At 41.7% G+C, this 21,493-nt stretch overlaps 1 protein-coding gene across 1 annotated transcript in view; it reads left to right on the top strand.

Moving 5' to 3' along the window:
* Positions 1-21,493, top strand: part of LOC147692864 (cadherin-related family member 3-like) — a 650,553-nt gene that overhangs the window by 128,928 nt on the left and 500,132 nt on the right. The window contains exon 3 of the mRNA XM_086939084.1: positions 18,927-19,092. Within this exon, the coding sequence (XP_086795210.1) occupies positions 18,927-19,092 (166 nt within the window). The remainder of the gene's footprint in view (positions 1-18,926; positions 19,093-21,493) is intronic.

Genomic DNA, 21,493 nt, shown 5'->3' with positions numbered 1-21,493 from the left:
GAGCATATACAGAGTATTGAGGCGATCAAGCGAGGGATAGGGATAGGGAAGGTACAGCGTGGGAATAGGGATACCTGCAATACAAGAAACATAGGATTACTTTGTGTTCAACAATCTAACTACTCTCAAAAGGTCTCGCTACCCCAGTTCCCCATACCTTGTAAAATACTGCACCGACAGGATGAATGATTTCCACGGACTCTATGGAGGGTTCTTCTATATCTGACTGCCTCTTTTTCCGTGGAACCATCTTGACTGGTATCTATAAAACCAAATAGATTTTTAGACCTCCTCCTTCCTTTTGAGCCAAGTGAAACACACAAACAGTCACTATGGCATACATACCCTATGTCAAATGAATCAATTATAACCAAGTTCCAGAAAATAGTCCAGGTGATAAAAGGAAAAATAATCCCCATGAAGCACCCTACTCTTGGAAGCACAGTATATGTTAATTGCCATAAGGGGCCCGCACAAATGAACAGAAAAATAATTGAGGAGTCAAAGAACAAAAATAGAATAATCCATAGTAAGTCTTCCCTTCTTTTTAAGGAATCAAAGAATATAAGGTAACTGTACCTCCCAAGCGATGAACACTCTAACAGTAGATTTCTTGCATCCACCAAGAGCTAGGTTCCCTTTGAAGATCCGCAGGCAAAAAAAACCTGCAAGGGAACCCAGCGCACAATGCCTCTCCTCCCAGAACGGCAGGAAAAAGCCTGACGATCAGCCTCCACCGCCGCCTAACAGATCTCAAGAAGGGACAGTTTGCGCTCATCCGCGTTCCACTTCCCTGAAGGCCCCCAAGTCTCCCTTTCCATCGGCAGACGGAAAGTTAGTAGGAAAATGCCCCCACGAATCTCATGCCTGAAGACGCATCTCCAAAACCTTGCACCTCTCTAAGAACAGAGCACTCCCCCGTTCCGCAGTGAGGCCGAGGTTCTGTGTCTCCGCCAGAGACACAACAGAAGCCTATTCAAAAATCGTTGTTGGGAATGCCACAAGAAGCAGAGGAGCCACTCAGCTTTGGTACCATCCAAACCTGACAGGAATCATGTACGCTGCTTCCTTTGTGACACGTGATTAAATAGAGGTTCCGCCTCCCTGTAGGATGGAATTCTGGGAGATGTAGTTTGGTCCAGAACTGGGTAGGCGCAATCCCGTTTCAAGACCTGACACACTGCTTTGCTCTATGGGCAATAGCGGGTAGTCGATCGAGCAGAAAGGCAGCCTTTTTTGTTGCATCGTGGACTTCCGTGCAGCATTTGACCTGGTGGATAGGGGGCAGCTGTGGTCGACCCTGATAGGTTATAATATCCCCAGTGACATACTGAGCCCGATTCAAGCCCTGCATTCTGAAAATTGGACCCAGATAATCTTAGACGCTTAGGGAAGTTTATCCCGGGAAATCAAAATTGGTAATGGGCTAAGACAGGGGTGCTTTTTGGCCCCCCTGCTCTTTTCCCTGTTTATAGCAGATCTCTCACAAACTCTATGAAATACAAGAGGGGTAAGCCCGAAACTAGATGGGAAACATATTTCATGTCTACTCTATGTGGATGACCTGGTAATTATGGACCAGTCAGAGATTGGTCTACACCAAAAATTACATAAGTTCACAGAATATTGCCAAGTCAAAAAACTTTTAGTTAATATGAAGAAGACTACGATTTTATGTTTCAGCAGAAGGAAAACAGGGTTCTCCCGGTACCTGGGCAGTGAAAAATTGGAAAAGGTAATTGAATATAGATACCTGGGGATATGGTTTCAAGGAAATTTGCATTGGGACACCTTGATGCAATAAAATTGAGGACTTCTGCCTCGTTGAAGGGATTAAAAAGATTCAATGGCATGTATGGGGAAATGTCTGATAGACTGGTTCTAAAAGCCTATTCAGCCACGGTGCCACCTCAATTTCTGTAAGGTGCAGATATATCATATCTGAGTGGCAAAAATAGGTGGGATGTTGAGGAGGGAAACTGTTTGAAAAATCTCTTTTCTATGCCTAAATCATCAATGGTACCGGCAGTGAGACTTGAACTGGGAACTACCTCATGGGGTATTTTAACGAGCATGGCCCTACTACGCTTCTGGCAACGTGTGAGTTTAGATCAAGATCTTAAAATCTCACAATGGTGTCAGAAAGAAATTATAAACAGCAATTTAACCTGGGCAAAATAAACTAGAGCCATAGTCCGAAAAGCCAGTTCAAGATTGAATTGCGCCCTCAGTCCCTTCAGCCTGAGATCAATAAGAGAGAGCTTAAGATGCTGGGATCTGAAGTCTCTCGAGCACAGGACCAAGAATATCTTTCTAGGAAAAACTCAGTTCTCCATATGGTCACAGTGTGACAAAAAGATCAACATTTTCCTTATATTTACAGGCTACCCAGTTGCCAGTTAAGGCGTGAAGTACTAAGACTAAGAATTGGGGTAAACCCATGTTATGCAAGTAAAGGGGTAAAAAGCTTTATGCTAAATAATGAAGGAAAATGCACTCGCACTTTAGGAACAGCATGTAATATCATACACATTTTATTAGATTGCCAGAAGTTGTTAGATATGAGAAAAGATTTTTTATGTCCGAATTTTAAAAAGTATGTCACATGCAGTACACCTTTTACTAGAAATGGTCAATCTAGACATAGCCTGTGCCATAGGGAAATATATAAAAAAAAAGTTAAGGAGTTCCTAAAATGTAATGATCTAGGTTGAGCCTTTAAGGCAAATGGGATGCATAAGAACAAAAACCATGTGGTACAAAAATATTTGTATCTTAGGATTTTAAATTGAAATTGTGTGTTTTAAATCATTTTTAAATGCTAGTTTTAATGTTTTCTTCCTTCTGAGGATGTGAGGATTGTCGGTTTTAAGAAGTGTATAGATGATTTTTAGAAGCTGTACATAGTGGATTTTACTATGCGGTGTTTTGTTTATTTGTATACTTTGATGGTTGTAATAGACAAAATAAAGTCTAACTAACTGAACTGAGTGGTGAAGTGCACAGAGTCCTAAGGGCAGTAAAAAATAATTCAGCAAAAAAGTGGTGGGTAAATGCAAAAAGGTTGGAGGTGACCCCGCAGAGATGGCCAGGTCTGACACATTTCCTTTCATTATTGGTGGTCTTATGGAAAATAGTGAAAAGCAAAGTGCTGCTCTGAGGACTTTCACAATTCTATTGCCTAAGATTGGATACTTTTCTCCCGAGTTCTCTTCCATGCCTTGTCCTTCTTCACCGTTTGATATGTTTGCACTTCTCATGCTAGATAGTTGCCTGTGACTACTGAGTAAGATAAATTGGAACAAGCAAGATATGGGAGGACAGTGGTATGAAAAGAAGAGTATTGTGAAAGACAAGATGCAAAAGAGAAGTTGATAGAGAAAGAAATGATTTAGAAATATATGTGAGGTAGGTAGAGAAATAAAGTATATAGAGAAATGTGATATAGCCAGAAGGAAAGATAAAGAGAGTTAGTGCTGGGATGCATCAAAGCCAGTTAAAGCACCCCGTCCTAGACAGGATGAGTATGATACACATGTTCGATAACCCGTGCTCCCACTCAGGTAGCATGGCACAGAGAAGTCAGACTTATCCTCAGGGTCAATTTGTAAAGTATTGCATAACACCACCCTTGCAGCACACTGCGTTCGCTGATGGAAGACTCCACACCATATGTATAAATAACTGGTCTTTGTATTATACACGCACATCAAAATCAAAACAATATATACATTAAAATCAAAACGATCTGCACATTGAATATATACTTTACAGTCATATGCAATTGTCCAACTTTCCCATTAGCAGCAGAACGGCTTAACCATATATGCCCTATTCAAAGTAATCATCAGACACAACATTTCCAATATCGCGTACCCCAACATTTGCAATGGTCAATAAATAACAGGTCCTTGACTATGCCTCATGACCCAGTCCCTCAAATGCATCAGCCAATGATACACGTTGACCCTGTTGGTGCCACATTGATTAGATTGGCGGAACCACCTAAAAAGGAAAGAAACAGTTACTTAGGTTCGTCCATACAGATTAGATCTCCAGGTACCCGGCGGCAACTGCACTAGTGGAGGATTGCTTTCCACCATAGACAAAAGGTTGTGAACCAGGAAGCTGGGCAAGTCTGAAAAAATGTTTCCTCAGGCGAACACGCGAGTAGTCGTAGCTCCCAACAGTCAAATGTAGGTGTCCACAAGGCACAACGAAACTCTTTGGGCCCCGTCACGATGTTCTCCACAACAAAGTACCTTGTGGCGTGGGTCCAGGCAGAGGGAGCCAGCAACCTTGGACGGAGGCCGCAATGTCAGTCACTGTCATCCTCCCGGTCTGGAGGTTGAAGACAGTCCAGGAAACATCCACCAAGTGATAGTCCCCTTCCTGGAGCAAGACAAGCTCCAGGCCACCGCAAGTCTGCTGATAATCCAGTTGCAGTACCTCCTGCCCTAATGATTCCTCGTGCCAATGTCCCAGCATTGAACCAGCATAGTATGGTCCCAAATACAAAACTGTCTTTAACTTCTGAGACCAAAGCACCAGCAATTATACCCACAATGGGCTTTGAAGATGTAATTAGTTCAAAAGGCCACCTTTGAAATGCAGAGGCCTCCTCTAAATTCTGTTCTGTCTACCATCCTACCTACCCAGGGAGGTCAGATCACTATGTTTAGTGAGGCCTAGGCCCTGCCTCTTGGAATGCAGGTGCTAATTCCACCCCACGTAACCATCCCAGAGAGGCCGCGCAGAGTCAGAGATCTACAGTTTTCTTTTAGCCCCTAGTTTATGGCCTTCTATCAGGAATGCACAGATGTAGCTGTCCCCCCAGCACCCAGATGTGAAGTTGAGACAGGCTAACAGCACCACAAGCTTTAAAATGCCCCCTTTCCCAAGGTGACATTTTCATACATGGAATGTCAAATCCATTTGCACTACCAGAGAAGATTCGCCATTATGAATTCATCAGTACCAAACAATATACTGTTACTTTTCTGCACGTAGGGAATCCCACTCAATAGCTTTTCACTGCATTCCCCCATGCTAATCAAATGTGAGAAGCAGGCCCGACATACCAAACACACCATCCAGTGACATTCACGACCCGTGAATGTAACACACACATCCACATGCCCCACATCTTCCCAACACCACACCTGGTCACCAGCGAGAACTTTGATACAGAAAGAGACATGCAGAATCTTGGCACATAGCTTTTTGAATGCCAAGTCAAGTAACAGTAACCTCGCACACAGGACCCACCAGGGCTAAACTGTGGCACAATCGTCAAACTACCTCAGTGGATGGCACAACGAGGGCTGTAGGCCCATGGAGGAGCAAACTCAAATCAATCAATCATGTATACACCAATCACCAGTATGTATATGACAAACAGAGTTCTTTGGCACTGAATGGCAGTGTCAAACCCACTCAAAGTCCTAAGCTAGGAAAACAAATTCCAAACATGAGGTCGGCTGCCAGAAAAGGTATGGGGAGACCACGCCAAAAGTTGAAAACAAAAAGAGGCTGAAAAAAGATAAGGGTTAAGAGTGAAGTAGAGTGGTAGATAGAGTAAGAACTAGGGTAGGGGGAGAGGTGGAGGAGTACAGAATCACCAGAGGTGAGAGAGAGACAATCCAGAGAAAGATGATTTAGAGAGAGTTAGAAAGATGAGGTTAGACAGTGAGGGAAACGAGGTAGAGAGGGGTAAATGAGTCAGAGAGGCAAGGGGTATTGGTGAGATAGAGAAAGGGCTGAAGTAAGGTAGTAGAGAGAGAAAGAGAGGTGTGGTAAAGAAAGAAATAGGGTTGCGTTAAAAGATAAGTAGTTGGAGGAGAGCTACAGGGAGAGCAGATGGTAAAGAGCAGTGCAGCACAAAGGTAGAGACATGAACTGAGAGAGCTGATGGAGAGCGAGGGTATTGAAGGTGATGGATATAGAGGTAGGCACAGAGTCTGACGTACAGGTAAAGCTATGAGAGAACAGTAGAGATATAAGAAGTTGAGTGAGGTATATTGAGAAAGAAGTATTGTAAATAAAAGTGATTTAAAGAGAGGTGAAATAGAGAGAGAGTATGTAGATACTTAGAGATGTGGAGAAAGAGAAAGAGAGCGGTTTGGAGACCTGAAAAAGATAGAAGAAATGAGGTAAAGTGATAAGAGAGGAATGACACGGAAATATTATTTTTCAAATGAATGCGCACCATCTGTCTCAAAAGTGCCAGGATTAAGGCTTGACAGGCCAGGCATCCACGCTAAGAACCACACCTTGAGGCTACAAAAATTACCAAAAATGATGCAAACTGATGCAAAGTGTTGATTTGGAATTTACTTTTCAATGCAAAATGTATTTTGCACTGGAAAGTTGCCTAAAAATAGTGCAAAGCAGTTCTATGCACTTCTTTATATTACTTTGCATCCATACAGACCATAGAGGCCATTTAGGGGTCACCAGGGGTTGCTGCTGCGTCCCCTGGCATGCCCATTGTGACCTCTGGCGCTGCCTTTGTAACCACCTAGCGTCAGCAGTGGCAAAATCAGTGGCAGGAACAGAAGCAGCTTGTCCTTACCAAGTTTTTTGTACATTTTTTATTACACCAATAGTGAATAATATTACATTCTCCAGTATTAGGGGTGTCTTTCATAGATTCACATGCCTGAATTATTCCCCGTCGTCGGAGTGGGAGTCCCACAGTACATAAAAAAGCAATAATATGCCATAATATCATAGTAAAAACCAGTAATTCCCAACCAGGAAGTAAAGTAGCCCAAGCTACAGGAGAAAAAACCTCCACACTCATGACTATCCTAGTCATTTTGTATAGACCAAATTGCAGCCAATCAGGTGACAGACCAAATTGCAGCCAATCAGGCGACAGGACCCACCAGAAGGTTCTCCCAGAGGCTCAGGCTCTCTGATTTTCTGCTCAGTACTTCTCTATTTTCCTTCTGGAATTTAGTGTTTTGAAGATGTCTACCAAGAAATCTCTATTCAGACCTTGTGACTCTTGTGGTAAGCTCTGGCTTTTTAAAGAAGATCCCCACAAGAAGTGCATTTAATGCCTGTATCCTGAACATCAAGTGAAGGACTGCAAGATCTGTAGGACCTTCCCTCAGAAGACCCTCAGGGACAGAGAGGGCCGCCTGCTTTTGTGGCTACAAAAGCTCAAGGATTCGGATTATGCTGCTTCTGAGGTAGGCAGTATTGCCTCTGGGTCTACTTCAGCCTCTAGGAAGAGAGCTGCTGATGAGGTTTTAACTTCTCCTGGGGCTAAGGTTGCGAGGAAGCAACAACCTGCTAAGGGGTCTGACAGGCCTTCCACATCTAAGGCTACTCCCCTGTTAAGGAGAAAAGCGGTTCTTCTACGCCCCGAGAAAACCCACAATCAAGATACCTCAAACATCTTCTGAGAAGACTTTACCTCAGAAACAGACCCTGTTGTCGACTCAGATTTCCGTTGACGCTACGTCTACGTCAATGGTAACTTTTTCCTGTCCTAAGCCTGAGATGATTATGTCGACGGCGTCTCCATTTCCGACGATGGTCTATGTTACTGTTAGACCAATTTCGTCGACGGCAGAGTCTTCATCTTCTGCCATCGTCGGCTCCTTGTCGACGGCTAAACTAAAGAAGATCCCATCGACGACACCGTCAAAGCTTGTTCTTCCGTCGACGAAGATACCACCGTCAACGGGATTGTCAACGACTACCACCACGTCGACGAAGACACCATCGTCGACGAAGACGTTGACGAAGATACCATCGTCGACGAAGACACCATGGTCGACGAAGACAACATAGTCGACGAAGACACCACCGTCGACGGAGCCATTATTATCGACGAAGATAACTGTACCGTCGACGACGGCCTTCTTGTCGTCTACCGCGAAACCCAAGTCGACGAGTCCTTTGGTAGAGCCCCCGTCGACGCCACAGCTATCTTCTTGTACCACTTTGCAAGTGTGGTCGCCGTCTACGGCTTTTCTGTCAACGCTTAAACCGTCTTTGCTTCAGAGACCTGGTTCTACCTTGGAACCTTTATCTCCTCTGGATATTTCACCGCAAAAAATACCTCTACAGGTTCCCGACAAGCTACTGTATTCGGAGGACAGTGAGGAGGATTCTGTTATTGAGGAAACATTTGAAACAGCGACAAGTCCTTCCGAATTGAATATAAAATATCAAAAGGATGACCAAGAAGATCAGCATTCGCCCGAGCAAATGACATCAACTGTGACAAATGTCCCTTCAGCTCAGGTGCCAATAGCATTGCACACCAACCTTCAATGCATGCTAGATGACTATTACAGGTGTTTTCCACCATCAGAGTCAACAGGCTCTGTACCTCCTACACCTGTGGTTGAGACGCCTTTGCCTGACCTCAGACCTCCAAGGTCTCCTCCACATGCATCATCCAATCAACCGGACGAACAACATTCTTCAGACGAAGAAGAAAGAGAAGAAGGAGAAGTCAATAACGAGTCATTGATGTCGGAGTGGGATGATTACCAGGTTCAAACTCCTTCTCCTTCGCCACCGGCTACTTCAGATTCACCTCCAGTGGACATAGGTGGATTCCACCTTTTAATGGAGCGGGCCACGAAACGCTTCCACATTCATATGGAGCACACAGAACAGGAATGCTTCCTATATGGTTTTAAAGACCAGCCAAGGAAGCAAGCGAGGTCTATACCTATTATAGATTTCATCTGGAAGGAGGGGGATTAAAGTCATGTCTAACCCGGCTTCCATTCCTACGGTCCTGCCAAGGATTGATAAAAAGTATAAGGCTCCGGAGAAGTGCCCTGCTTGCCTTATAGGACAACCAAAACAGGATTCAGTAATCGTTCAAGCTGCACAAAAGATCTAGGAACTCTTCATCTCTAATCGCGGCTCCACCTGATAGGTACGGTAGGCGCCTGGATGCCATTGGCAAGCGTGTTTCAACGATGGCAGCTACCACGGTCTGTGCTGCTAACTCATTGGCCATCCTGGGCAGATATGACCGGAAAATGTGGTAAAATATCTCGCCATACTTAGACCAGCTTCCAGAACCTTCCAAGTCTGAAGCGCAAAAGATCCTGCAGGAAGGTGAAAGAATCTCGGCTGAGATTATTGATTCTGCTGTTGATGTGGCCTCAACTGGCTTCAGGCAATTGGCAGGTGCTGCTGCCCTGCATAGGCAAGGTTGGCTAGGCTCCATTTCATTCCGTCAAGAAGTGCAAACAAGGGTGTTAGATATGCCTTATGACGGGGAGTTTCTGTTTGGTCCGCAAGTGGAAGAAGCCCTGCAGGCAATCAAATAGGATACAGAAACCGCTAAATCCTTGGGTACCCTTCAATTTTGTAAGCCACCCTTTCGAGGAGCGAGAGGACGTGGATCGTTCTCTAACCGAGGCGGACATACGCAACAGTCCTCTTACAGGCAAGGGAATCAATGCCATCAAACACAGCGTTATCAATCCTTTGGTCAACGAAACAATAATTATTCCCAAAACAAGAGGAGACCGGCCTACTGCGGAAAGGAGAAACGACAATGAGCCTCATCACCTGCCACCGCTTCTGTCCCAATCTCATGCAAAAATTGGAGGACAAATATCAAACTTCTACTCAAAATGGTCATTGATAACATTGGACAGGTGGGTCCTGGATATTGTGGCCAAGGGCCATGCCCTCGAATTCGAAAAGTTTCCTCCGAACGTTCCCCCAAAGGGACCACCTCCAGCTCATCTAAAGGAGCTGTTTACCCAAATCAATTTGATGTTGAAGAAAGGAGCAATCGAGAAGGTTCCTCAGACCCTGAGGGAACAGGATTCTACTCCAGATTTTTTCTAATAAAGAAGAAGTCCGGAGAATGGCGTCCAATTCTGGATCTCCGTGCCCTAAACAAATATCTGAAGAAGCTAACGTTCAGAATGTTATCGCTACAGGAAATACTGCATCTCCTATCGGCTGGAGACTACATGGACACCTTGGATCTCCAAGATGCTTATTTACAAATCCCCAACTTACCTCGCCATAGAAAGTTCCTGCGATTCAGAGTGGCTTGCAGGGATTATCAATTCAAGGTCCTTCGCTTTGGACTGCACTCAGCACCCATGGTATTTACAAAGGTCCTGGCTCTGGTAGCAGCACACCCCCGGCTGGAGGGAATACAAATATTCCATATTTGGACGACTGCCTTATAAAGGCCAGTTCTTACGCAGACACAGACAACCATTCAATCTCTGAGCCTTTCCATCAACGTCAACAACTCCCAGTTGGTACCATCCCGAAGACGAGCTTTCTTGGGAGCGACACTAGACACCCAGATGTTCCAAGCCTTCGTGTCGGACGAAAGACAAGTCAGAATACAGGAAAGTCAGTTTCAGTCCGATGGTTCAAATCCTTTCAGGGGATGTATCGTCTTGCATTCCGTTGATACCGAATTGCCGTCTCAGAATGAGGCCTCTTCAAGAAGAACTCAGCTTACAATGGCTGCAGGTCTCGGGTTCATTTGAGGACCTCATCCAGATCACCCCTCGCATGCGGGGTTCCCTTCTCTGGTGGATGCAAAGAAAGAATCTGCAACAGGGCTGCGGGTTCCTTCAGGACGCACCAAATTTTACGATCACCACGGACGCATCCCTCGAAGGCTGGGGAGCTCATCTTCAGGGACTGACAATCAGCGGCAAATGGAGCCCTCAGCAGAAACGTTGGCACATCAATCTGTTGGAGCTGAGAGCCATCTTCAGTGCCCTCAAATCATTTCGAGCAATCATTCAAGGAGCCACTGTAATGGTCCGCACGGACAATACAACAAGTATGCACTATGTCAACAAACAGGATCAGGTCTTTTGTCTCAGGAAGCCCAGGAGCTATGGGCATTGGCAATACGACACAGAATCAATCTTCTGCCGGTTCATATACCGGTAACAGAGAACGTTCTTGCAGACACTCTCAGCAGGACAACAGTGTCCACTCACGAGTGGGAACTTCATCAACAAACGGTGGATCAGATCTTTCGGCAGTGGGGTCATCTAGATCTGGACCTCTTTGCGACCAAGAAGAACAGCAAATGCCGGTTCTTTGAAAGTTGGCATCCCCACAAAGACTCTCAGGGGAATGCGTTTTCGATAAACTGGTCTCAAATATATGCATACGCTTTTCCACCGATACCGTTAGTTCCCAGAGTCCTGCAGAAGATGAAGAAAGAACTGTGTCGGCTGATTCCTATTGCTCCCAGATGGCCTTGCCAATATTGGTTCACCGAGCTCCTTCTCCTGTCAGAGTGCGAACCAATCCAGTTGCGTCCAACTCCGGACCTGCTCTCCATCCAGGACAGTCAGATTTACCATCCGGACCGACATCTCTGAAGTTAGCGGCCTGGCACCTGAATACCTTGAGTTCGCCCACCTGAACCTTCCTGTAGATTTCAAGGAAGTACTAGCCAAAGCAAGAGCACCTGCTACTATAAAGACGTACAGTCTCAAATGGAAAAGTTTTTGTATCTGGTGTCGCTCAGCTGGAATTCATCCTCTCTTAGCTAAGCCAGAGCAAATCTTACCTTTTTTCTTACATCTGGCAAAATCGGGATTGTCTCATGCAACCCTAAAGGTTTTCCTGGCAGCGATTTCAAGATACCGACAAGATGGGACCTCTTCTCTTTATTCTTCAAGAATTATACAATAATTCTTCGAGGGTCTTTTCAGAATGTCCCCTCCGGTACGTCGTCCACTTTCATCGTGGCATCTTAATGTAGTGTTAGCGCAGCTCATGCGCCATCCCTTTGAGCCTATTTACAAGGCCGATTTGAAATTCCTTACGTGGAAGGTGTCACTTTTATTGGCTTTGACTTCCTCTAGAAGAGTCAGTGATATCCAGGCTTTCACAGTTCATCATCCCTCTTACAGTTTACAAATAACTCAGTGGTGCTCCGCACAAATCCGAAATTCATACCTAAGCTGGCCTACACTTCAGGTTCGTCCCACTGATAGCTCTCTGAGCACAAGACTTCCAGGATTTCACCAAGGCCTTGCAGCAAACCAAGCCGCCATTGTTGACTTGAAACCTGGCCTAGCGAGGAGCCTCACTCAACGTTGAGATAAAAAGCTCCAGATAAACGACTAAGAAGCAGAGGTAAAAACTTGACCAAGCCTATCGCTTAGTGTATACAATCTGTGCTCCATCACGTTCATCATCAAACTTTGACTTTGTCCGAATCAAGCGAGAACCAGATGTCCTAAGTTGGCGCTTTTGGAACTAGAAAATGTTTATTCTTTAAAAATTCATATCTCTGGTTCCCTACATTGGATTTTTGTCATTTTGGTGTCAGTTTAATCATAAAAATATTTCCTATTTCTAATAATTCGTGTTCGGTTCTTATTGTGTGTTGTGTCTTATTTATTCAATGTATTGTTTTTTTAATGCTTTACACACCTATCTCCTTAAGTTAAGTTAAGCCTGCCTGCTTGTTGCCTGCTCCAAGGGTTGAGCAAGGAAATAATTTATTTAGACCTTGACTGGACCTTATATTGTGATTGTGGCCTTATTACTAGTGATAGGTCCCTATCTACACCTACTAATAAATCCCCTTCTAACAATAAAATGAAGTCACACAAATGTTTTCTGAATAATCCCTCTAAGAATAATTGGTTCTGTGTCTGTCTGATCCAGCATTGCTCCCACTGGGAATTGTGCCTGCAAAGACAACTCTCAGCATTTTAAATTGTTCTACATAGATAATTCAAGCATGGGTGAATCAATCTGTCTTAAAAAACCTTGATCTCCTGATTTGCTGTCAGCATGAGCCCTTTGCTGACAGATGCCCATAATTGACTTGATGATGATGTCAAGTGTGCATGTTCTTTAAGCGAGAACAGTTTTCCTTTAAGTGTCAAGAAAGGCCTTTAAGTTCAATTAGAACTTTATGTTAAACAGAGGGTCACCCCGAGCACTCTAAAGAGTAATACTTTGATCCAATATAAATGAGAAAGTCTTTGTATATTTATCCAAGTTCCAGTTTTTTATTTGGGTATCCAATGTCAGATTTTCAGTCAGATGATATTTCCAAGAAACAGCTTGACTCAGTAGTACATTCAAACAATTACAGCCAACACGTGTTTTGTTATGTGTCGTAACACACATGTGACTGCTTCAGGGCTGTAAACCCAAAAATACAAACAATTACCTCACCATTCTAACATAGGCAAACTGTGCCCAGAACCTGTGAGTAATGATTGTAAGGTATCCATCACCAAAGGTGAACATGAAAGGTAAGTCCAAAGGGTTTCCCGCAGAACCATCAATAATAACTAAAACAGAAAAGAGACGAAGGAAGAAAACCCTGTATAAATAATCGCACCGAGTTTGTGATAAAGAAAGAAAAAGATGGGTAAGTGAAAGTCAAGAAGAAAAAAGGAAAAAAGCTGTAAGAGTACCAAACTCTCAGAGCCCATTAGCAATCATTAATTCATCACCCGATAATATTGCCAGCTCATTATGCAATACAATCCGGATAACGTTGTATTAAAAAATGTGAAGTCCCGTAAGTATAAACCCGTTATCCAGTTCCTTAAGAGAGTATACAAGTAGAATCACCTCGTAAGTTGCTATATTATTCCTGGCAAGTGAGGTGATTAACAGGGTTCCTGAAATAGTATTTTGATGTAAATCGTCTTCCACTTACTGTAATTAAAAGAGAAAGAAAAAGAAACAACATTAGAACTGGAGCTAATTTAAAGTATCCATAATCGATAAGTCATTGCATTAGATATACTACTGTAAAGCCTGGTTGCTCACTTTAAAATATAAAACTTAATGTTGTTTTCTGGCTAGTATTGCAAAGGTAGATAATGTAAAGATAGAGACCCCCTGCTTATATGGTGACGTTCCTTAAGGCATCGTTCAATTAACACAATGTAAATACTTAAGGCAACAATTATACAACACTCATTTTACAATGTGACTCGTGAACAATGATAAGAAAAGAAAGACAAAGAACCACAACCCAGGATGTTTAAATTAGAACTTCACCATAGCTTGAACCTATTGCGTCCCTGATAGTGAAGATAGTATGAACAAAATCTTCACCCTATTTTGATCAAAGGTACCCAAGTAGCATCAACGGATTGTGCGCACAATTCATCCTTTAGGCTGTGATTTTTAATACTAGAAGGTAAAAACATGACCTGGTATTAACATCTCATGTATGGTGCTGTCATGTTTTTATCCATATTGACAGTGATAGATACCTTGAGAGATTTTAATTTCCGCTATCAGGATGTATATTGTAATGACATCAGCTATATAATGCTGATGTTGGATTCTTTAGAGGGGGCATCCATGACTGATTACTGAAAAGGAGAAAGAACAGTACGGCAATATTTATTATGTGTCTTTTTTTTATTATGTTTAGATTAGTATTCAGGTCACTGCTCTATTCAAGTCATTCTAATTTTATCCGGCTTGGTTCCTGACCTGTTGTCCTAGTCAGATCTACTATATACTATTTATTATGGTTTTCTCAAGATAGTTAGCCCGTTTTAAATGGTTCCAGTAACCTACTATAAGTACCATAATATTTGTTTAGAGGGAAATTATTCATGTACTTACATCACGTTACAAAGAACGACTCACAAAGATAATTGGTTCTGAAAAAAGAGGAGAGGCAAGAAACAACAATTTTAGGTCTCTATAGTGTGCGACTTGCCTTAAGATAGCAAAATATAACCTAAGAGTTTGGTAAACATGTTTAACTAGCAGATTTATTTTCAGGAATAATGTCAATGTTGAGAGACATAAAGAGTTAAAATATGATGCGGTAAAGAGTTAGTTGGCCATGAACATCCGCTGTAATGACGGAAAAAAACTCACTCACTGTTTAAGGAAAAAATTACACGGCTAATTATATTACAAACGAATTCATGGGATATGTTGGTGCAGTAATTTGAACCATTCAGACAAACTATCAAATATACAAATTGTCGTCAAGTGAAAGGAATCACCCCTGACAAAGAAGCATTGTTTATAGTTTGAGGGTCTGCCTACACTTCATAGGTTAGATTTTGTAAGCAGGAGGAGGACTGTAGTATCTTTGAAATGAATTGAAGAAGAATTGTAGTAAAATAAAGTTAGATTTATTCCAAGGAAAAGAGCACATCCATGAAGATCTTCTGCCAGCTTCCACAATGAGTAACTGTCCTCACAGCGATTACATCATGGAACTTAGACCACAAATAATCAAATGGATACATGCAAGTTAAAGGGGAAATGCATAACATAAAGTAGTAACAAAACCATTTCATTGAAATGCAAGATACTACATATCCTCCCTTTTTCATAAACAAGAAAATTAAAAACAACTCTTCCTTTTTCCCTAAAAAAATATTTAAAAAAAATAATTCAATAAATTTCGCTGACCTCATCTAAATCATATAACACATTTCATTCTTGTTCTTTCAACTAGAATTATCTTCAGATAAAGGTACATGTACACAGCATCTCATAAAATAAAATGAACTTAACCCACAGAAAGTATTTTGGGAAGAAAAAAAAAACTTCTATGTGAAAACCCTTCAAATTTACCAATCTTACCTGAGAAAACGTTGGGAAACCCTTTTAAGACCCAAATAATTGTTTCTTCACTCACTTCCATAATAAGAACTAGTTCTGGACTGTTGGAGTTAAGAATAATATGTAAAGATTTTTCCACACAGAAATATACGGACCATCAGCAATGAAATACAATTTACAGAACACAGTACTATTTTTAAATTAAACTATTAAATTGTGGTACCACAACATTTCAATATAATTACTAGTATAAACTTTTTTTTAAATGTCAGTATACCCAAGTCCACAGCAACCTGTAAAGGAATTCTGCCATATTTAACCATAACTAAAAGTACATTTTTACTAATTTCATCAACACTTAAGTCTGAATCATAATCAGAAGAATCACAATCAGTAACACAAACAACTCTAGGTCATTGAGATGAACTCCTGTTGCAAACTTTAGCATAATGTCCCAAAATTCCACAATTGGAACATTTAACAGATCTTGCAGGACATTTTTCACATCCAGCGTTGTGATTCTTGTCACCACATCGAAAACAAGCAAAATGAAGATTCATTTCTATTAAAAGATTGTTTGTATGAAGGTTTCTGGTAAAAGAATTCCTGTTACTCCTTTTTATAGATGTATCCTTACTATTTTCGCTGACAGAAACCTTATTAACAGTAGGAGTAGAAGTAGTAGTGGTAGACTCTGATTGCTCTGACAAGGCTTTCGAACTTCTATCACAAAGTTCAGCTTTTTTTAATAAAGCGATAACATCCTTCAAAGAAGATTCACCTTCAATCCAAACTCTATCATGAATGCTTTTATTTCTTGAGCAAACTACAACTTGATCCCGAATAAGTTCATCATGCAAAACTCCAAATTTGCAGTGCACAGCTAATAATTTTAAATGAGAAACGTATTCTTCCACAGATTCATTTTCTAATTGTTTCCTTTTGAAGAAAGCACATCTGGTAACTCCAATACACACTGTAGGGGAATAATGTTCAGTTAAATCCAAAATTGCAGGCTTGAAAATATCTAAATCTCCTGATCTATCTGGTTTTGTCATTTGATTATACACTCTTAAACCTTCCGGGCCAAGACTATGCAAAAGCATCCTAATTTTACGCTCAGGTGTTAAAGTTCCAACATTATCCTCAAGAGTAGCGATATAATTAAGAAAATACTCCTTCCACTCAGGCCATTTGATGATAGGTTCACCAGGAGATGTTAAGAATTCTTTTGGAGTGCTAATATTAATATTAATACATGAAGCAGACTTAGCATTGACAGAAGAAGTACTTGTAGAAGCAGGATTAACACTAGGATTAGTGTTACTCATTTTACTTGTAAACGTGAGCTATTTGAAAATCAAAACTTGTTATGAATCAATAATGAGAAATAATGCTTCAGAATTGCAGAAAACAGAGTGTGAAATCACGAAGAAAGTACTTAAACTCTGTCTTTAAATCGTAGAAAACACAGTATGAAATCAAGAAAAAAAATGCTTAAATTCTGGCTTCAAATTGTAGAAACAGTGTGTGAAAACACGAAGAAAGTACTTATACTGTGGCTTTAAATTGTAGAAAACGATGAAGCATGAAGAAAGAAGTATAAAGATGTGCTCTTGAATTTCCCTAACTGTGTGAGAATAAAAACGAAGTTCTGACTAGTTCCGATGTTTAGAAATGTAAATAAACACTTTGCTGAGATTTAAGATGGAGGCACGTACAATGCACTGGATCTTGCGTGACGTGGCCTTTTGAAGTTTTAATCCTTGCACAATCCTCGCGCTCTGTAGCTACCAGTTGCTAAGCAACCCTTTTGGCGTGTGACATGCAAGCGCTGGATCTGTGCGCGAGCGCTGTTGTCACCAGTTGCCAAGCAACCCTTTCGGCGTATGACGTGCGAGCGCTGGATCCGTGCGTACAGTGCACTGTAGAGTCTGTGAACGCTCGAGGGTGAACAACAGTCGAAGACACTTCGAAGGTAAACAATAGTATAACAATTGTATCATTTCTTTGAAGAATGAAGCAGAGATAACAAATCCTTCAATCTACTCACTGTTAGAAGAATATCATCACGCATGAAAAGTAGCCAGCCAGTGAAGTTTATCAAGTAATAAAAAAAAATTGTTAAAGCAGATAAAAATGAATCTTGAGGTCTTCCAGAAGAATCCTTGGTTCGAAATCCCGATGGTCGCCAATTTTGTAGTATCTTTGAAATGATTTGAAGAAGAATTGTAGTAAAATAAAGTTAGATTTATTCCAAGGAAAAGAGCACATCCATGAAGATCTTCTGCCAGCTTCCACAATGAGTAACTGTCCTCACAGCGATTACATCATGGAACTTAGAATACAAATAATCAAATGGATACATGCAAGTAAAAGGGGAAATGCATAACATAAAGTAGTAACAAAACCATTTCATTGAAAAGCAAGATACTACAAGGACATAAGAGCGATGTAACTGGTAACTGAATAGCAGCCCACCAATGACAAACATCCAATGAAATAATAAGCAATGCATGAAATTCATGTATTTTTTTCTAAACACTGTAATTGCCAGTTGTATCTGCTAATCGCAGTGCAATTAAAGGATACGCAATGAGCCTGCTTGTACTGAGTTCACAGAAAGATGTTCGAGGCAATAACTTACTTTGTTGACGGTGCCGGGTCGCCGGATATGGGATTACTCCTCAGGCCGATACCGTGTGTGAGACTAACCGGAACTAAGAAGATTTCCCGCATTATATGCGGCCGGAGCCGGTCACGTGATTTTTGCGGCAAATCTGGCACAATTACAGCAACAACTTTATTGAATCGCGGAATCAGTATGATTGGGTTATTTTTATTGCTCAAATGATTATCAAAAAATATAATTGTTGTACTTTCTTAAGAAACAATAGTATTTAGTTAGTTCTTTCTCTCAACATGTTTTCCAGTTAATCATTTTCATTGTAAAATGTGTATTGTATAATTGTTGCCTTTTGTAGTGTTGCAAAGGTCCCATCCCCTGGCTAGCCACTCTCAGGAGATGAAAATGTCTCACAAATAGGTGGTCAGCTGATACAAAATATGGCAGTATTGAGAATGCAGAATAGGATCCCAAAATTCCTCTAATGTTATTCATAAGTTTCCCCTTACATCAAATCCCTTTAGAGAATTGCCTTGGGCTTGTTTTTTATCACTAACATGTTATTAGCTGAAAGGCAAAATACGGTGCACATTTTCTTACAAATAAACAAACAGAATAGTCATATTCATTCTGGAACGTTTGCAAGTCCTGATTTATTTATGAAATGACTGCACATCTTATTAAGCAACAATCTAGGATTCAGTGCATAGTGTTTAATGTTTGTATTGATTTTTTTCCCCAGATAATAACAACTGGCATACCAGAGTTGGATTTTGAGACTGTGCCTCTGTATTCTCTCCAAATACTTGTCAAAGATAAAAGAGGAAGCTCAGCTTCTCAACTTCTGGACATCCGCATCAGTGATGTTAATGAAGCTCCTGTGTTCACTGGAGCACTGGCTTCTAAGGGTAGAGTATTTCTTGTATATTGCTTACATTTCGCATTTATCCTGTATAAAAACAATTTTGGAACTATTGTGGTAGCTTTCTCTAATTGTGCAAATTAGGATGACAAATTATTTTTGAATGCGAACAATTTATATGGTTGAACTAATTGTAAATGATGACTTATCATTGGTTGACTTGTTAGGTATTTGGAAGTGTCTATATTAATATAGTTTAATTATGCCACGTTTTTGAGGAGATTCGATTTTATTAATATGGATGCTGTTTTGGTGTTCTGTTCATCTTGTTCCTGTTCATTAACCCTCCCAAACAGTGTCGCCCTGTATGTCTTCTCGCCCCACTGTCTTTGCAGAGCACAGGACACTGTGATGTTATTTTCCTTAGAGACCATGTATTTGTGTACTGAATGTAACAACTGAAGGACACTTCTGCTTGAAATTCTGATCTAGGTTTGCTAGAAAACACTTGTTTATGAGTCTTTGTTTGAATAAGGGTTCATATTGTTTTGTACATCTCTCGTCTGTGCTGTTGTTGTGGAAGCGGATGGAGTTTCCTTTTTGTTAGAAATGGGTTCATGGTATAATTTTATTATGATGATGGTAATTGTGAATTGCTAAATATGTGCTACAACTAGCCATGCCACGCTGTATTTGCAGGTTTTGATTGATACCTATTCATACAATGTGTATAAAAATGCCTGATTCGAGAGACCAGCAAGAGACATTTTGTGTTCCCCACAGTTTTCAGTAGGTCCACTTAGAGAGGGTCTTTCCTTTCTCTCTAGAGATGATGTCCTTATAATTTCTGTTGCTTATTTGGACTTAGGATAATTCTAGTTAATGAAAAACTATCGAAATAAAGTTTTGTTGGTTGATTGATCGAAAAACTCAGCTGAATTCCATAGAGTTCAGCACACGGGGGAGTATTACATGAATTAATCCAAGATAACACAGACTTGTGTAGTATGATAGTAATGGGAGCATTATGGTTAAATACTTAAACACTATTCCAGGAGATGGTGATAGAGACGGTTTAAAAAAACTAAATTCCATTTAACACATGAGCCCGTAAAGCTTGTTTGGGCATTGATTTTGATGTGATGACGTCATATTAGTGATATTATTGGGCCACCAGGGCGCAAGCGATAAACAATCAATTTGTGACAACTTCTGCCCAGTGACGTCCATTTGCCCTGGCACCCATTCAACGTGCCATGTCACTGAAATAAGGAATGTCTAGTCGGGCTAGCCTGGGATGTTAATTGGGGAAAGAGCAACATGGCGGAAATCATTATGCAACCCTGGTCTGCCTGCAGGTCACACTGCATGTCTAGGTGGCCTACCTCTGCACATCACAGTCCCTTTCCCAGACACCCAGCCCACACAGCTGCTTACCTCAGTGGTCCTCGGGGGGCTGCTGAGTGAATGGGTCCTACTGCTCCAGGCTGCACACACCTCCTCCAAACCTCCAATAACTGCTTTGCCACACCAAGGCTGTGCTGGTCCATCACTTCCCAGATTGTGGCCGGGTCTCCTCTCCTCACTGCCTCAGGATCTTTTAGCTCACTGAGAACATGCTAATTGACTTGCAGGCCCATGTTACGACAGGAAGCTGAGGTGTTCTTCCCAGCACCCGGATTCCCATGATGCCGCTCTGTGAAAACAGTGGATGTGTTCTAAGTCCAAGCAATCAGAGCCACTGTAGCGCGAAGGGGGTGGTAGGCTGCTTTGGGTTGTACCTTGTGCAGAGCCAGGTTACGCTTCCCCTCACTGAACAGAGGAAGCCCTGACATCTTCCTGGTGTGGATGGTGTAGGAGCTCGTGGTATTTACTCCTCTTTTGTTTGTTTGCTAGGCAAGTAGGCAACCCGTACTGGGCACTGGCAGCCCCTTATGCATGCCTAGTCTAAAGCCATGGAAACAGGCTGTACACCTGGAGTTTTACCAAGGACTGGTGCCAGGTAAACTCCGCGATGCGGCAGAGACATCATTTTTTGCTGAAATCCGTACTCAAAGTGGAGCGCAGAGTTGTCAAAACTCCACAAACACAATGGGTGGAGCAGAGTTTTCTGCCTATGCCTACTCTGCATCTGAGCCTTCCTGGCATATATATTTAGCATTTCTCTGTAATGCCTATTATCATATTTTTGCAATAAAACCCTTTAACTTTTCACTGATCTATAACTCAGTTATTTAGTGGTCTCAGCCACTATTATAGCTTCTCTGCTAATTTGTTAGGCCTGATCTTCGGGAGGTTGGTGACTCGGAAGCAAATTTTGAGATGATCTAACATGTTTAGGTGCATTAGAAAATGTGGGTACTGGTCCCACACTCTCACAGCTTCAACCTTTGGAACTTCATCCAAGGCACTTGGCCTTAAGTAAAAGTCATGGGTCGCACTCCGAC

The sequence above is a fragment of the Lissotriton vulgaris genome, chromosome 9 (genome assembly GCF_964263255.1).
Source record: "Lissotriton vulgaris chromosome 9, aLisVul1.2, whole genome shotgun sequence".
Classification (NCBI taxonomy): domain Eukaryota; kingdom Metazoa; phylum Chordata; class Amphibia; order Caudata; family Salamandridae; genus Lissotriton; species Lissotriton vulgaris.
The sequence above is the reverse complement of the archived record's forward strand: the minus strand, read 5'-3'. Positions and strand labels throughout refer to the sequence as shown.